This window comes from Zea mays, chromosome 8 (assembly GCF_902167145.1).
Source record: "Zea mays cultivar B73 chromosome 8, Zm-B73-REFERENCE-NAM-5.0, whole genome shotgun sequence".
NCBI classification, from domain to species: Eukaryota; Viridiplantae; Streptophyta; class Magnoliopsida; order Poales; family Poaceae; genus Zea; species Zea mays.
The window spans coordinates 147703103-147718517 of NC_050103.1; the positions used below are offsets into that span (position 1 = coordinate 147703103).

Here is a 15415-nt window from a genome sequence, read left to right on the forward strand (position 1 = left end):
ATAACAATTATACAAACCTTTTCAAGGTCTAGTTGTTGACACAAAGAGTTTATCGTGGTATATGGATTGAAGTTTTGGATGTTTGTAGCTTATATGTTTTCAGCTTGCCTACCAGCACCTAAAGATAGCCAAATTTACTGATTTAGATACCCTTGGAAATAGATTTTACAGAAAAAGTGTAGGATAATCCAATAGACTCAGTAAACTTAAGGACTAAAGGAACAGTAAAGCAGACTATCCAAAAATAGAGAACGAAGTTGGAAGCATATAGAGCCACTAAATTTAAAAAGCTATTTACATAGTTTATTGGAGACGCTTTTTTCTAATATTAGCTAAATTTAAAGCGACGGTGATCCTTTGATGCCGGTATTCAAGCAAATGACTGCATACACGTGAGCAACGACGGAGGTTGCTGGGCGAGGCAACTTTGGTGGCGCAGGGAGGATTATTGTGAACGATGGCCGTAGATACAGTTGTGCAGGGCTCTATTCATTGCATTTTTGAGAATATATTGGAAGCTGTTAGAGATGATTCACCTATTTTTGGAATTAAGAGATTTAAGAATTAAGAGATTTAAGAAGATCCTAATTCTCTGGTATTGGGACATTTAATTTTAGGATCTCTTCACTTTTTTCTGGAAAGAAGATCCTAATTCTCTGGTATTGGGACATTAAATTTTGGGATCTCTTCGAGATGCTCTCCGGAGAAGCAAGCGCTAGAGGGAAGACAAATTGATATGATCATGAAGCAGGGCATCAACTTATTTGCGCACAAGCACAAAAAAAAGTATCCAAATTCAAAATACAGACTTGCTTAATTTCGAAATACTCTCTTGCACTGCTGCGCATTTCTAAGCATCAGCTCTAGACCTCACTGAAAACCTAATTTGAGCAACCAAAACATTCAGCTTTTCTTTAGGATGTACAGCATGTAAACTCTTCTGACCCAAATCTGCTCCATTTGCTTACAGAAGAGGGTAGAGATCGGCGAACACAGAAACCACTATCTCGCGCTTCGCTAGAAACCACCGAACGAGCACTATCCCTACCAGACAGTCCACATCGAGCACAGGAACTTTTTGTTTCTCGAGCGACCATGATGGTAGTCAGTCAAGCCAGCCACGACAAAACTGATGCATTAGGAATCGCAAATCTGTAAGCAAAAAGTTGCAAATCCTCGATCCATCCACTGATGCTCCTAAGCATGCACGCCATTGCCATTGCCATAGTATGTTCCGTTTGATAGACCATTTGGGAGCTTCTTTGGGTGCCCATTTTGGTGTATTGCGGGTGTATATGAGCCGTTGCTCAGAACATGTTTCTCTGAAACAGCATGACCAGTGCAGCGGTCTTGCAGGACCCTATCCAACTGTCCAGATGCAGCCGCAATTAGCCCTGCAGAAACATCAATTTGGTTATGATACAATCCTTCCGTCCCTTTCATAACTACGTATCACCCAAGCATTCTACGGAGACCAATGATCATGAGAGGAGATCTCAACAGCAGTATAAAGCAAGTGTTTACCAGCTGCAGAATATTGCCATTAATTGGCGGTGGTGAGAGGGGGAAGGGATAAGATTGCCACACGGGCGACAGGCAAGTGGGTGTGGTAGGATAACACACCTATACGTGGGACCCGATTTTCATGCCAACGACAATTATTTTGGGACAACCTTTTAGAGCTAGAACGACCGATCTAAAGGGAGTATTCCATTGAAAAGTACAGCACAAATGTTTGTGAAGTGAACAAGTACAAAGTTTTCAGCATCAGATAGCATCTTACCCACAAATAGGGGAGAAGGTTTTGAAGGTCTTGACTTGAACTCAGGATGGAATTGTGCGCCAACAAAATATCGGTGGTTGGGTATTTCGATAATCTAGAACATCGCAAGTTGATTAAGAGACAAATTTCATGAAAATTAAAAATAAAAAGAAAGTCTCGGCTTGAATCATACCTCCATCCTCCTTCCAGTATCATCTTTGCCAACAAACTGAAGTCCAGCATTTTCGAACTCTGGAACCATATCAGGGTTCACCTGTGAACACAAAATTTCAGCCCAAAGAACTTGCAAGATGTAGAAACAATATAACAGACAGAACGACCATAGCATTTAAATGCACATTTAGACCTTTGTTTCTACCCCAAACCCAGGGGGTTGGAGGGAATTAAGGGGATTTAATCCTTTACAAGTCAAAATCCCCCTCAATCCTCTCCAGCCCCCTTGGCTTGGTGTAGAAACGAACAAGGCCTTAGGAAATGGGTGAACTTCAATAAACAGACCTCATATCTGTGCCGATGCCTTTCATCAACATAAGTGACATTGCCATACCTAAAGGTCAAAATAATCGATGGAAGAACATGTTAGATAACTATACACAGAGTTCAAGGTGAAACATCATTGAAGGGGTACAATGAAAATTAAGGGTCTATATGCAACTCACAATTTAGAAGACTTGCAATCAGCAATCTTGAAAAATGTCCTCCTTGATCCTAATCGCATTGTCGCACCCATGTGTGTTTTGGAACCCTACAACAAAATTAGATTCCAAGATAACCTGTATCAGACTGACAAAATGTTGACCATTACCACCAAAACAGATCAGTGTGAAGCCTAATTCAAAACAATGCAAACCCATTAACAATTACCTCAGGCATAAAAATAACACAAGGGGTCTTGGTATTTGGATCAAATTCAGTGCTGTTCGCATCAGTAAGATTCATGACATGACGAGCATACTCCACCACAGCGATCTGCATCCCAAGACATATACCAAGATATGGGACATTTTTTTCACGGGCATACTTAGCAGCCAAAATTTTCCCTTGAACACCTCTGTCACCAAAGCCACCAGGTACCAAAATTCCACCTGCCCCCTGTAATAAAAACCCTTGTAACCTTGATACTCAGCAATCAAATATGACACAATTCCAATTTTCCATATCCTAAACATAGTCCACTTGATAATAACTCCTTACCTTCAGTAAATTCCACGCAGTTTTATATGAATCAGGTGCCTGTAAAGTTTTAAAGAGACAAGTAAAAATACGATTCACCTCAAGACTTAGCACATTGAATAATAGACTACTGTAAAAAAACCTCAATTGCAGTGGAGTCCTCAAGATCCGTTGAAGCAACCCAATCAACAACAAGCTTCCTGTGGCAATCAACAGATGCATGCAAGAGGGCCTGCAAATTTTTCATTTTGCAATAGTTAGGCAACATCATTAACATTTGGAAACAGAAAAAAACATCACTGCAGTGAACAAGTTGGCAAGCTCACTTTCAACACAGAGAGGTATGAATCTGATAAGCCAGTGTACTTCCCAACCATAGCAATCCTCACCTGAAATAACCACTGTTAGTTGCATGGAACAAAGGATGAAAAAAAATTCACTAGCAAGGGACTGCGGAGAAAACACTAACAGTGTCATGAAGGGTATCAAATATAGTAGCTCTTGCAATCCATTCGTCTAACTTTGGCTCTCGAGCGATGCTGGAAATATTATAAATAATTGGCGCAAAACAATGTCACATATTGCAGAGAGCGTACTAACTAGATAGTTCAAGACCAACCTGTCCATCCTTTCCAGATTCAGAACTTTAAGAATAGCCTCATGAGCCTTTTGTTCCTGCAGGGCACAAATGACATTTTAACAGAGAATGTGAATACCAAAACACAAAAATGACTCAGACCAAAGAAAACAGATGTGACTTACATGTAGCAACAAAGGAATGCGCCAGATATTGGAAACATCATACAAAGTGATAATATTTGCTGCCTGCAAAAAACAATGAAGAATTAACTTCCTGGAGTGAAGTGTCTACAGCATATGAAGCTTTGAATTAAAATGTTTCCCTACCGGAACATGGCAAAACTGGGAGAGTTTCTCCTTCACATTTTCCTCTAATTCCTGTTATACACAGTTTCAGTTATAAGTACTGCCAAGGGACTCAGTAATGGTCATATTCTAACAATGTAAAAAATGATTAGTTTGATAACTAACCTTAGTACTGCGACAAGCTAAAATATTTGGGGTGAGCCCGAGTCCCCTCAAACCACGTACACTATGCTGGGTTGGCTTTGTTTTCTACAAGAGCAAGCAACATAGATCAAGAATAAGGTCAGTGCAGCCAAACAGATTTATTCAAACAATAACTTTAATGATCAGTTAATAAGCAGTAGAACATAACTAATGACCAAGAATACCTGTTCACCAACAACATTCAAAACTGGAACTAGACTGACGTGCACCAGGCAGAAGTTGCCAGGACCTGCCAAGTGTCAACCAAAATAACATAAAAAAGATATCATCAATCCTGCTTACTAGCAGATGGACTAGAGATTTTACTTGTCATAATAACATAATAAGTGTGAAGTTTCTCACCAACACGATAAGAGAACTGACCCAAAGCTTCAATAAATGGCATAGATTCAATATCACCTGCAGGCGTTCAGAAAACAATCAATAACAGGAATCATCTATAAAATGTCTACTGTGAACAGATATCAACCCAAAAAGAAGAAAAAAAGGAATGGTTATCTCATGCCACCTATAGTGCCCCCCAATTCTATCACACAGACATCAGCAGGTCCCTCCTTGCCATCAACTGGTATCTTAGCAACACGCTCGATCCACTCCTGTATGGCATTTGTGATGTGTGGCACAACCTTAAAAGTAAAACATTTGGATGGTCAGTACTAGAACAAGCACACAAGCAGAAGTTCCAAGACAGATGAAACAAACATGAGTCCACAAAACATGATCCCAATACCTGGACAGTCTTTCCCAAATATTCCCCTTTCCTCTCCTTGTCAATTACAGACTGGCATAAACCATTAAAAAATATAAGTAAATTAAGAAAAAAAAATAAGGCAACCCTTTATGCAGGAAAAAGCAAGTGTGTTTCAACATCTCATATAGGACATATTTATTCTTACATATATTCTTGTGATTAGTTATTTTCTCCTTACATTCTTAACATACTCAAATAACGTAAAGACAACAAGGATGTCCTCCCCCACCCCCACCCCTAAATTTAGCACAAGACGTCAACACCAACATCAAGTGAACTATTTCATCTTCTCAATATTTGTATCGCGAAGAATGTCGTTATATGGCTATTTAACAAACTGAAGTTATGATTATACAATATTAAATACATATACGAATTTGCAGTTCAACACAACAAATCAAGGTCTGACAGAAAATATTATCGATTATTCTTACCTGATAGATCTTTCCAGTGGTTATATTATTGTCCCGAGTAAGTTTAATGTCCAAAAATCTCTCGTAATTACCAAGATCCAAGTCCACCTAACAGGCACAAAATAAGTACTTAAATTAGATGGGTTAACAAGTGCTGTGCCTAGCAAAATTTGACTTTGTGACATGTCAATATCAATACCTCGCCACCATCATCCAGTACGAACACTTCACCATGTTCGAATGGAGACATAGTCCCAGCATCAGTGTTAAGATAAGGATCTGCATATTCAGGTAATTCAATGAGAACATGTCAACCACATGAAGACGAACACAAGCAACTAAAGCATCAGTGCAAGCAATAGCTGGCTTGCCACCATAGATTTTACAATGGCAAAGGTCACAATCAAGGCACAAGGGCAACATTAGTACAAGAGTCACAAGGCAACAACAGCAAAAACAAAGGGTATAGGTGGGTACTGGATAAGAATAAGTATTGCCAATCAAAACATGTAACATTAGATTGAATTAAGTCAAAAGATACCGCAGTGCAGAGCTGGCATCCATAGGTTCGTGGCATGAAGATAACTAAATCAGCATTGGTGTCATGTGATATCTAAATCAGCAGCGGCAAGCCCTCTATAGCATAATATATCTGGAAGACAGAGACAAGCATAGGAGGTGAAACCTAGTCTTCTCCAACTACCTTGTTTCCATGGCCACAGCATCGAGAACCAAAAATTGTGCTCAACTAATGAGAGTCGAGGCAAATTTATGGGCATCCAAAAAAGGCAAATTTATTGTCCCAAACGTGAACATATTAAGCCATTTCTGTTAAAAATACTAAAGAGAACATATTGCCGGAGGCACTTGCCCAGGCATAAGCGCTGACGACCAACCAGTGAAGTAAAATAAACCACAATGTTCTAGAATATCAGGCAAATCATGAATAAACCACCATTGTTCAAACTCCAAAGATTTATGGCTTAAGCAGAACATTCCCTAAGACCACTACAAAGTCAAATGGAAGTGTCATCCCTCCATAAATATATTCTTCTCCTAAACAATATCAGGAGGAAGGGAAACCCCATTCGCACGAAGGATAACCCTGAGTAGGTGGCCACCCAACTATAAAGCAGTCTTTGAAGGAAAAGAACCACAACGTCTTTAAGTGGCAAGATTGGCAAACTTATCATGAAAATCAGAGACCAGTTTTGACAACATATCCTCCAAACCAAAGGCACCAACGAATACAACGGCAATAGCACTGAGCGGAAGGTTCAAAAGAGGGACTTTTCACCTAACTCGACCAGGAACCCGGGTCCTCCGCACACCAACCTCCACCCACAGTCCCCGCCACGAGTATCGCTCCAAAACCAAATCTTTTGCCGGCCCATGTTGCCGGAACGGATCGAAAGCTCAGAACCACCCCCAACCTTAGGTCGAATGACAACCCTAACGCGCCGTTCCAGGTTTTAAAACGGAAGGTACGCGCGGTTCGTTTAGGTAAGGAGGAGACGGCGGCGGCGGGGGACACGTACCAATCTTAATGGACGTAATGCGGAGGCCGCACGCCTTCAGGACGACGCCGATGCTGCTGGCTGTAACGCCCTTGCCCAGGCCGCTCACTACCCCGCCGGTGACAAGGACGTACTTCATTTCTCCTTGTCCGGGAATCTCGGGCCCGACAAATCCGCCGCCGCCGCCCCACCTCCTCAATCCCCTGACCGGAGCGACAGTTCGTGACAAGAAAACCGCGCGTTCGCACGGACACACGAGCTGGAGTCCTCGACGCGGGCGCTCGTGCGCGCGGGCAATGGAGGTTTTAGGAGGTGAGAGGGAAGAGAAGGGAGTGGAGAGACAATGGAGGCAAGGCGGCTGTGGGGATAGACGGAGGAGGGGTTTGGAAAGGGAGGGGGCCATTTATACGCCCAAATCCCTCAATTCAACATTTTTTCCAGACTTGCCTTTGTGAATCGTCTGGGCTTGGCCGCTTTAGGTTCAAAACTGCACACAGTCACACACAAACACGTAGATATATAGACACGCCATCAGCTATGCGTACATAGGTCTAGCAGTCTAGAGTGAAAACGAGCATATATGGATGGATAGATAGGCTCTGTTTGGCACAGCTGCTGCTTGTTGAAAAAGCTGCTTATCTGATAAGCTGGTAGAAAGCAGCTTCTGCTTGTTGGTTGCTTTTAGTTCATTTTGAGAAGCTGCTGAACTGATAAGCTGCTGCAGAAGTTGTCTGTTTGGCAGAACTTCTGCTTAAATTTGTGAAGAAACTGAAAATAAGCTGTGCCAAACAGGGCCATAGTAGATCATTCAAAATCATATCCTATCGTATTGTATTTTAATCGGATTCGGGATTAAATATAGATAGTTACATACGGAACATATATGGATTCATAGACCGGATATTTATTTGGTGAATAGGTGATTGATATAGATATTATTTGGTCCGATAACATGAATTGCTTATCGTTTGTTCCAATTTAGTTCGCGAACAAAACAATTATAGACGAGCATTGTATGGAACATAGTTCAACATAATAATATAGCAATAAATTTAGATCATACAATAGTCCAATAAAATTCAAACATGATGACAAGATTCGAATCACATAATAGTCTAATACAACAAAAGCTAGTTTTCAAATAGCATAAGATAGTCTAATACAACAAGAGATAGTTCAACACAATAGTTCAGGGAAGCTGTCATAAGCACTGATAGTCAAATTGGTAAACAACTTGTCACATATTGCTCCATTCTCTTTTCTCTTCTCACTCATTATAGTTTCCGTGAAGGTTGACATCATCGACTTCAATGGGAGTTTCCTCGCACATGTATCGATTTTGCTGGTGCTAATCCTATTATACTTATGATAACAAAGGTGATTGTTTTATACATCCACTTAGTTTTTCTACATTTTCCTGATCTTTTTTACCACTATCATCTATCAATTAAAGCTACTTATTTCCTATGTTGATCACTTTCCTAGAGACACTAACTTGAATTGGATAGGCGACCGGGTTGTTAAGTTAGTTGTCAAGAAGAAACTTAAGTAGGAACCTTTTCCTTGCCATTCCACAGTATATGGTACTTACATCGAATGATTTGCCCAATTTAAATTTTTGCAAATACAACATCCTTAGTGTCCATTTGACAAGCTCAAAGTCATTGGTCGGCATCACAGTGATTATATTAGAGATTCAATATGATAAGGTCAGCATTTATAAGTTCTATAGATCTTCACTTTCTCTGCTTGTTCTATATTTCACCATCCTGACTGATTTTTATCCTATTAGGGTCGAGATGTATATATATAATAGTAAGCACTCATCACTTCCATTAATGTGTTCTTCTGTAGATAGTAGCGAGGAAAAAAATAAGGGTGTAATTACTGTTCTAAGGGTGCAATTGTGATGAAAAAATGTTCTTCACCTACCAACGCGAGCCCCCGATAGGACCTCGTCGTTGACCCGGCCATGGTGTCTGTCACGCTCGTCACCTGCAGGGGCCTCTATCTAGGGCTCAACACTAGGGTTGGAAGTCAGGCGAGTAGGACACTGGTATATGGTTCGTGAACCCATACCCGCAAGACAAAATTCAACTCATATCGTACCCATACTAATCGGTTGCCCGTGCGTTGCGACGGCTTACAATAATACCCACGTAAACTATCCATAAAAAAATTCAAGATTTTTTATCGATTGTCTCCGCTCTCTGTATACTATTTTTTGATTTGGCTAACTGATGTTATTGTTTACTCCATGCAATATGTCTTGGTACAACACGACCAATGAAGTGAGCGATTAGAAAATAGTTCACAACGACTGAATGAACAAAGATTATAAAATGACATAATTCCATCATACAGAGACCAAATAAGACAAAATTTGTGAGTTCAAGTTTCTAAAATAAGTCCCATGAAGTCAAACTTATAAAAAGATAGATCAAAATATGGAGTGATTGCTAAAGTCAAGCATCAATAAAAACCGGATGCACTCCATATAAATTATGCTACTTCGTAGCAATTACTAACGTTTAAAACCAATAAATAATCTTTCATTTTGTTGTTAGTGTGACAAATCATTGTTGCTCCATCTAATTCAGCAACCTCAAACACTATTTAGTCCATTGCGCCAATGTGGTCTCAGAAACGACTTAATGTTTGCAAGAGCCAAGAACGTCGCGCCGTGCTTGGGCTGTAGCCTCAGCCCGTAGTGTTGGCCCGGCCCGACACGATTATTTTTTTATTTTACAAAAAACATATATACCTATATACAATTTATATTCAATATTAAAAACATCTTAGCATGATGTTCTACAGGTTAGACAGCTTCACCCAGTGTCTTTCGTCCTTCTTCCATCAGGACATGGGTTCGAACCCCACCTTCTGCACCGTTTTTAACATTTTACACTGATTTAATTAAATGAGTCGACGGGCTAACGGGTTGGCCCGACACAGTTAGCAGGCCGGTATGATGTGCCTGGGCTATAGTTGTGGCCCGCGTGCGTTTAGCCCGTGTCGGTCGCCGTTTGACTATCTATATAGACGTGCAGCGGATTAATTTGAAATAGCTGTGAGGGATTATTTGTAAAAAGATGACGCATGACGACCGTTGAAACTGGTGCTTTAAGTATACACTAGTTGATTGCCCGTGCGTTGCGACGGCTTACAATAATATCCATGTAAACTATCCATCAAAAAAATTTCAAGATTTTTTATTGATTGTCTCCGCTCTCTGTATAATATATTTTTTATTTGGCTAACTGGTGTTATTGTTTACTACATGCAAATATGTCTTGGTACAACACGACCAATGAAGTGAGCGATTAGAAGAGAGTTCACAACGATTGACTGAATGAACAGATATTATAAAATGACATAATTCCATCATACAGAGACCAAATAAGAGAAAGTTTGTGAGATCAAGTTTATAAAATAAGTCCCATGAAGTCAAACTTATAAAAAAGATAGATCAAAATATGAAGTGATTGCTAAAGTCAGACATCAATAAAAACTGGATGCGCTCCATATAAATTACGCTACTTCGTAGCAATTACTAACGTTTAAAACCAACAAATAACCTTTCATTTTGCTGTTAGTGTGACAAATCATTGCTGCTCCATCCAAATCAGCAAACTCAAACACCATGTAGTCCATTGCACCAATGTGGTCTCAGAAACGATCTAATGCTTGCAAGAGCAAAGAACGTCGTGACATGCTTGGGCTGTAGCCTTGACCCGTAGTGCTGGCCCGACCCGACACAATTATTTTTTTTATTTTACAAAAAACATATATACCTATATATAATTTATATTCAATATTAAAAACATATTAGTGTGATGTTCTACTGGTTAGACATTTCACCCAGTGTCTCCTGCCCTTCTTCCATTAGGGCATGGGTTCAAACCCCACCTCCTGCACCGTTTTTTTAACATTTTATGCTGATTTAATTAAATAGATCGACGAGCTAACGGGCTGGCCCGACACAGTATCTAGCTCGTGTCGGGCGTCGTTACGCTGATTTAATTAAATGGATCGACGAGCTGGCCTCTATAGACGTGCAGTGGATTAATTAGAAATAGTTGTGATATGTTATTCGTAAAAAATGACGTATGACGACCGTTGAAACTGGTGCTTTAAGTATAGTATAGAATTCGTGGGTATGAGTCTGTATAGAACCTGTACCCGCTGGGTATCCACTACCTAATGGATACCAAAAGGAATTGGAATTTAGATATACATATTGTTGGGATTTAGATATTCACCATTAGTTTTTTTCTTCAAAATGACACATTTTCTCCTTTACTCAACGTTCGTGAAACTATGTATCTATAAAACTAAAAACATTATCTAATTTTTATTAAATGGTGTAAGTATTCTTCTCCCCCTCCTAGAGTTTTTTCAGTGACATTCAGAATGTCTCTTCTGTACTTGGGAATTATAGCTAGGCTTCATATCTTTATAAATTTGTGTGATGTGATGGACCTGTAGATATGTTAGGAACATGTGAAAAACATTTTCGTTGTAAACTAAATGCCAACTATATGCCTACAGTTGACATGTTCATACAATATTTACTTCCAGCTAAAAGCACAGAATTACCATATTTCATCACATTCATGTCCTTCCCAAAGGAGCTTGACATTGATGCGCTTGTGCATGGAGAGACACAGGTGAGCATTTCAGTGTTATGATTTGTTTATTGTAGACAACCTGCATTAGCTTTTTCCTACAGATCATTAAAATTAGCAAGTATTTTATGTTATTGATATTATTGTTTGCCAAAGATGAAACATTTACATATATATGTCAATGCCTATATATTTACAGAGAAATGACATGGTTGAGTACTTCAGTGAGTAATTATCTGGTTTGGCATTATCTGCCAATGGATGGGTGCAATCTTATGAATTCCACTAGGTATGTGTCCGTGCGTTGCCATGAGAGGGGGAGCGTGGGGAGTAGCGCCTAGGCTACAAATATAATTTTGTTTATTTCTAAACAATAAGGTATGTGTGGTCTAGTGGTTAGCCCCAAAATTATAGAAGTAGTGGGTGTGGGGAGGATGAATCCGTGGTAGCACAAGTGCCCACATTAGGTTCTTAATAGAGTACTAGCCAGTTGCCCGTGCTTTGCTACGATTTTTATATATATCATATAAATATAAATAGGTATTAAGATCTTTATTCAAATATAATTATTGTTTATTTCTAAACACTAAGATACATGTGTTATGATGGTTAGCCCCAAATTTCTGGAGCTGGTGGTGTGGGTTCGAGTGCTCGCTCTGCACTTTTTTTGCGCGGTATAGTAGTTGCGTGAGTGGGGTCAGGTGCTGAGCAAGCGCAGTAGTTGGATGTATGAGCGCTGGGATCCACATGGCAATAGCTGAGAGGGGCGGGAGAACCAGTCAGAGAGCGTGAGACGGGCCTAGAGTGTCAGCGTGTCCACAAGGCAATAGCTGAGAGATGTCGCGTGGGGTGGGCCTAGAGTGTTAGCGTGAAGGGTGAAGCTGTGGTAGCACCAGATATCTACATCAGATTATTAATAGAATAGTATAGATATAGATTGTGTGAAGCCACCCATTATGTATGGTAATGTCAACCGGGTGAACCCCATATCTGTTTTCTGAAGCAAGACGACACGGAGCCATGACCGCTCGTCTTATGAAGGGAATGTTTACTAGTACAGTCACAATCTTCAACTGGTCATCTATTAGGAACAAGCAGCCTAGATTTATTACATCTTCCAATATGCTTAAAAATAGTTTGAAATACTGTTTTGCGCTTCTTCTCCTTCATCCGTAACTGATCCAACAAAAATAATATGATACATTATTTTTTGTTGGTGTACATGTTTTAAGACATGCTACCAAATAGCTCTTGCAATAAAAAAAGGATTGCCTATGTTTTGTTTGTACGTGTTTGAATAACTATCACATTTAAACAAGATCTATAGGTAATATATAAAATCTGTAGCAACACACTATATATATATATACAATTTGTATATTACGATCTCTGGGCTTTCAATAACTAGAGGAAGCATAGGTCAGACAGTGCAATCCGATCGAGCCAGACCAGGTCTGTGTTGCTATAAAAATACCCCCACGCCGCTAGGAATTAGGTTTTAGCGGCGGAGGCGGTTCCCTCGGGTGTGCGAGCGGCGGCGATCCTCGAGGCCAGCGGCGGTGCCACCCCGAGGCGGTCGACCGACGGCGATGCTCTCGAGACGGGTGGGCAAGCAGTGACAGTGCTCCCGAAGCAGACGAGCGGCGGCGCACCCTAGGTCCAGTGGCAACGGTGGTTGTGCGAGGCGCGGTAGGCGTCAGCAGCGACAGCGATGGCCACGAGGTACGCGGGTCGCTCCGGCGGTCGCGCGAGGCGCGATTGTCTCTGGTGATGGCGGCCACACGAAGCGTGGGTGGCTCTGGCGTCCTTCGACGACCAACTTCTCCGATCTGGCGGCTTCGGCAGTGTCCTTTGATCTAGCGGCCTCGAAATCGTCCTCCGGCGACGAACTATCCGATCCATGTTTATGTCATCGATGATTATGTTTTATGTCTGCTACTTACACTATTTACGCATTCCAGTGATTATTTTTACGACAATGAATACGATTTTATGTTGACATAAAACTGTCCCTAATTCCCGCGGGATGTTAGTTCAACCGATATTAGGTTTTTTATCAATTATGCTACACAGTGTATGTATTTATGCGACTTTGTATATGAATTTATGCTTGGCGTGAACCATGTCATCCTTTTTTGCATGCGTGCAGTGGAAATGAAAATATCATCCAAAATTTTCGCGCATGAAATGGAAACACCAACGATCTGCCATAATTTTTGGATATGCATAAAAATAGAAACACCATGGATGCGACTCCCATATTTTTCGGAACTGTCATAAAAAATAGGATCGTGAATACAACCCGTCAGAGATAATCCTCTCACATTGGCTCGTTATTTACGCTTATAACTGAGGGGTTTTATGCTCAAAACTTAAGATTTTTACGCTCGAACCTGGAGATGCGTCCACCAGTGAACCACATGCCAGATTTTTTACGCAGTGTACAACATTGCGTAATTACCTACACCGTGTAACATAATTTGTATAAGTATATACCATAAACTGGTTCTAACGGGTCTAGTTGCATGGCTGTTGGGGCAATCCTATATTTATGAAAGAAATAAAACATTAAATACGATTTTTTTGTTTCCATGCATGCCAATCTATTTCCTTTCATCGTACATTTTTGTCATCCTGATTTTGTGCGCGTGTAGCAGGTAACAGATTTTTACGCAGTGTACTGAATTACATAAATATCTACACCGTGTAACATAATTAGTATCAGTATATATCATAAACTGATACTGACGAGCCTAGCTACATACTTGTTGGAGCGATCCTATATTTATGGAGGAAATAAAACATTAAATACAATTTTTATTTCCATATATGCCAATACATTTCCTTTCATCATATGTTTTTGTTATTCTAATTTTGTGCATGCAGCATGTAACAGATTTTTACGTAGTGTATTGAATTGCATAAATATCTACACTGTGTGGCATAATTAGTATTAGTATATATCATAAATTGGTCCTGACGAGTCTAGCTGCATGTCTGTTATATTGATCCTATATTTACGGAGGAAATCAAATATTTAAAATAGAAACCGTCACATATCTCTTTCCGAAATTTACGAGCATGCAGAGAAACGTGCTTGACTCATACATGTTTTCCTATTTTTTTGCATGCATAGACGTGGGATGTGGGGCGCACCCGACAGACTGGCTTGCCAAATGCGTGTAGTGGGCGCGCCGGGCTGGACCAAGTCGCAGGGGTGGTCGGCCTAGACTTTCTCTAACTAGAGGAAGCCCAGGGCTCCTAATATACCAGCCATATATATATATAGACTAAGCAAGTTAATAGAGGCGTCAATACCTTAGCAAATTACAATAATTAGTAAAAAAATTAGATACTATTCCAATAATTTTGACATGTAGATATTTTTAAACAAAAATGTGGATGTAATACAAAGTTATAGATCTCTCCGAGCTCTACGATTTTCATATAAACTTCATCTTCATCTTCGAGCTCTACGATTTCTAGGTGGTTGTGGTGCTCTAGGAAGGGGATCACTAGAGATAATGGGCAGGGTGTCAAGTGTGTTCTTGGGATGGTTGGGTTTTGGACACCACACTTGTTTCTAAGGAAGGGCTCTCACAGACTCTACAAACACTCCATCTCTCACAGTAGGGGTGGCAGATTTAGGTGGAGTGTTACTTCAACGCTGACGGTTGACTCCAACGGATATGTGAGAGCACCTAGAGGGGGGGTGAATAGGTGATCCTATAAAACTTTAAACTTAAGCCACAAAAACTTTGTTAGGCGTTAGCACAATAATAGCCAAGTGGCTAGAGAGGAGTCTCAACAAAACACAATAACCACAAGAGATCAATCACAGAGATGGCACAATAGTTTATCCCGTGGTTCGGCCAAGACCAACGCTTGCCTAATCCACGTTGTGGCGTCCCAACGGACGAGGGTTGCAATCAACCCCTCTCAAGCGATCCAAAGACCCGCTTGAATACCACGGTGTTTTGCTTTGCTTTTCTTAATCCCGTTCGCGAGGAATCTCCACAACTTGGAGTCTCTCGCCCTTACACTTGAAGTTCACAAAGAAG

General features: G+C 40.5%; 1 protein-coding gene across 4 annotated transcripts; it reads right to left on the bottom strand.

Annotated features, from left to right (window-relative positions):
- Positions 1-737: 737 nt before the first annotated feature.
- Positions 738-7264, bottom strand: LOC100285653 (uncharacterized). Of its 4 annotated transcripts, none has more exons than XM_035961508.1 (21): positions 7174-7211; positions 5409-5488; positions 5231-5317; positions 4776-4826; positions 4554-4671; positions 4388-4444; positions 4210-4274; positions 4007-4090; positions 3863-3913; positions 3719-3781; positions 3576-3631; positions 3426-3495; positions 3283-3345; positions 3099-3188; positions 2978-3016; positions 2648-2875; positions 2443-2528; positions 2282-2330; positions 1956-2036; positions 1784-1877; positions 738-1394 (listed from the first exon to the last, which is right to left on the bottom strand). In XM_035961508.1, the coding sequence occupies exons 2-21, from the start codon at positions 5457-5459 to the stop codon at positions 1198-1200; spliced, it is 1680 nt and encodes a 559-aa protein (XP_035817401.1). In that variant the 5' UTR covers positions 5460-5488; positions 7174-7211; the 3' UTR covers positions 738-1197. The 4 variants fall into 4 exon arrangements, with proteins under 4 accessions (XP_035817401.1, XP_035817400.1, NP_001152016.2 ...); XM_035961507.1 differs by lacking the exon at positions 7174-7211 and adding an exon at positions 6081-6221; NM_001158544.2 differs by lacking the exon at positions 7174-7211 and adding an exon at positions 6748-7101 and having other exon boundaries at positions 739-1394.
- Between the last annotated feature and the right edge of the window lie 8151 nt (positions 7265-15415).

Coding starts and splice junctions, on each gene's coding strand:
- LOC100285653 (NM_001158544.2), bottom strand. CDS start 6,865: ATGAAGTACGTCCTTGTCACCGGCGGGGTAGTGAGCGGCCTGGGCAAG. Junction 5,318..5,408: donor TACTGGATGATGGTGGCGAG/GTATTGATATTG, acceptor TGTGCCTGTTAG/GTGGACTTGGATCTTGGTAA. Junction 2,331..2,442: donor GATTGCAAGTCTTCTAAATT/GTGAGTTGCATA, acceptor TTTGACCTTTAG/GTATGGCAATGTCACTTATG.